Genomic DNA, 1,524 nt, shown 5'->3' on the forward strand with positions numbered 1-1,524 from the left:
AAAAAAAAAAAAAAAAAAAAAAATGTATATAGCTTGTATTTGTGATTATGCAGTATTTATTTTATATTAGATCTCACATTTTATTATTTAGCTGTTAACTTGTAAAATATTTGTAATAACAAATGTAGGTTTTTGATGTCTGTGAAATAAAGATAAGTGCCATAGTAAGAAGAAGTAATGCAAAATAAAATTTCATGTCCTTATGAGGGGAAAAGTACATGGATTGAAATCACTTGCAGCCAATACGGTAGTTTTCTTATCCCTGGGTCTGGCAGACTTAGAAGGTAAAAAGAACTACATATAAAATGAAAACAACTTTTCTCTCACTATTCATATAATCTTGTGAGGAGTGTTAAATGTACACAAGTTGTGTAGGGGAAATTAAATATTAAAGCATATATTTTATTCTTTGATAAAAAAGGAAACTGTTCATAATGTGATCCAAAAAACTAACCATAGTTTGTTTGTTTCTTTAGGATGGATTGGATGCTTTGGTATATGATTTGGATTTTCCTGCCTTAAGAAAAAACAAAAATATTGACAACTTTTTAAGCAGATGTAAGTAATTTTTTGTGGAGGTTAATGACAGACTTCATGTAACTACATTTTGACTTAGATCATTCAAGCCCTTATTTTTTCTTCTATTTACTTTTTGGTGATTTCATCAATAGTGTCTACATAGAATTTAGAAGGAAGTGTGAAAGAAACAGTTTGCATGTCTGTTAGGAGAACCAAAGTATTTTGAAGAGAAAGGGATGAAAAATAGCTAAGGTTCCGAAAAACTGTGCATATATATCCATGTACATTGAGTTTGAATAACTGCTGAGCTATGAGAATTTTTCTCCATGAAAGCTGTTTTATATTTAAATTTTACAGATGTTCTTTTCTGAAGGCTTCTTTTTAGATTAGATAATATTTAAAAAAATAATTGGCCTGGTGCAGTGGCTCACACCTGTAATCCCAGCACTTTGGGAGGCCGAGGTGGGTAGATCACAAGGTCAAGAGATCGAGACCATGGTGAAACCCCATCTCTACTAAAAAAAATACAAAAATTAGCCAGGCGTGGTGGCGCATGCCTGTAATCCCAGCTACTTGGGAGGCTGAGGCAGGAGAATTGCCTGAACCCGGGAGGCAGAGGTTGCAGTGAGCCGAGATCATACCACTGCACTCCACCCTGGCGCCTAATGACACAGCAAGACTCTGTCTCAAAAAAAAAAATTTTGATTAAATAAGTTATAGTTTCAAACTTTTACTCTTAAAGAATTGATAAGATTTAGATCATAAAGTCATTGTTCATTTATTTCTGTTTCTAAACTGTAAATATTGATATATGTAAATTTGATTGGTTTGGTGTTATCTTTCAATTTTGGTTATATATGTTTTATTACAAAGGTTTTATTTTTCGCCGGGCGCGGTGGCTCAAGCCTGTAATCCCAGCACTTTGGGAGGCCGAGGCGGGTGGATCACGAGGTCAAGAGATCGAGACCATCCTGGTCAACATGGTGAAACCCCGTCTCTACTAAA

The 1,524-nt window shown here is 34.3% G+C and overlaps 1 protein-coding gene across 4 annotated transcripts in view; it reads left to right on the forward strand.

Moving 5' to 3' along the window:
• ROCK1 (Rho associated coiled-coil containing protein kinase 1) overlaps nucleotides 1-1,524 on the forward strand; it is a 165,980-nt gene that overhangs the window by 45,509 nt on the left and 118,947 nt on the right. For 3 of the 4 annotated variants that reach the window (XR_005195573.1, XM_017498949.2, XM_037728141.1), the window contains exon 2: nucleotides 477-558. The exons of the other annotated variant lie outside the window; for it this stretch is intronic. Coding sequence is in view for 2 of the 3 variants with exons in the window: in XM_017498949.2 (XP_017354438.1) it covers nucleotides 477-558 (82 nt within the window). In the remaining variant the exon portion in view is untranslated. The remainder of the gene's footprint in view (nucleotides 1-476; nucleotides 559-1,524) is intronic. 4 annotated transcript variants of the gene reach the window in all.

Source organism: Cebus imitator, unplaced genomic scaffold (genome assembly GCF_001604975.1).
Source record: "Cebus imitator isolate Cc_AM_T3 unplaced genomic scaffold, Cebus_imitator-1.0 Scaffold12, whole genome shotgun sequence".
Classification (NCBI taxonomy): domain Eukaryota; kingdom Metazoa; phylum Chordata; class Mammalia; order Primates; family Cebidae; genus Cebus; species Cebus imitator.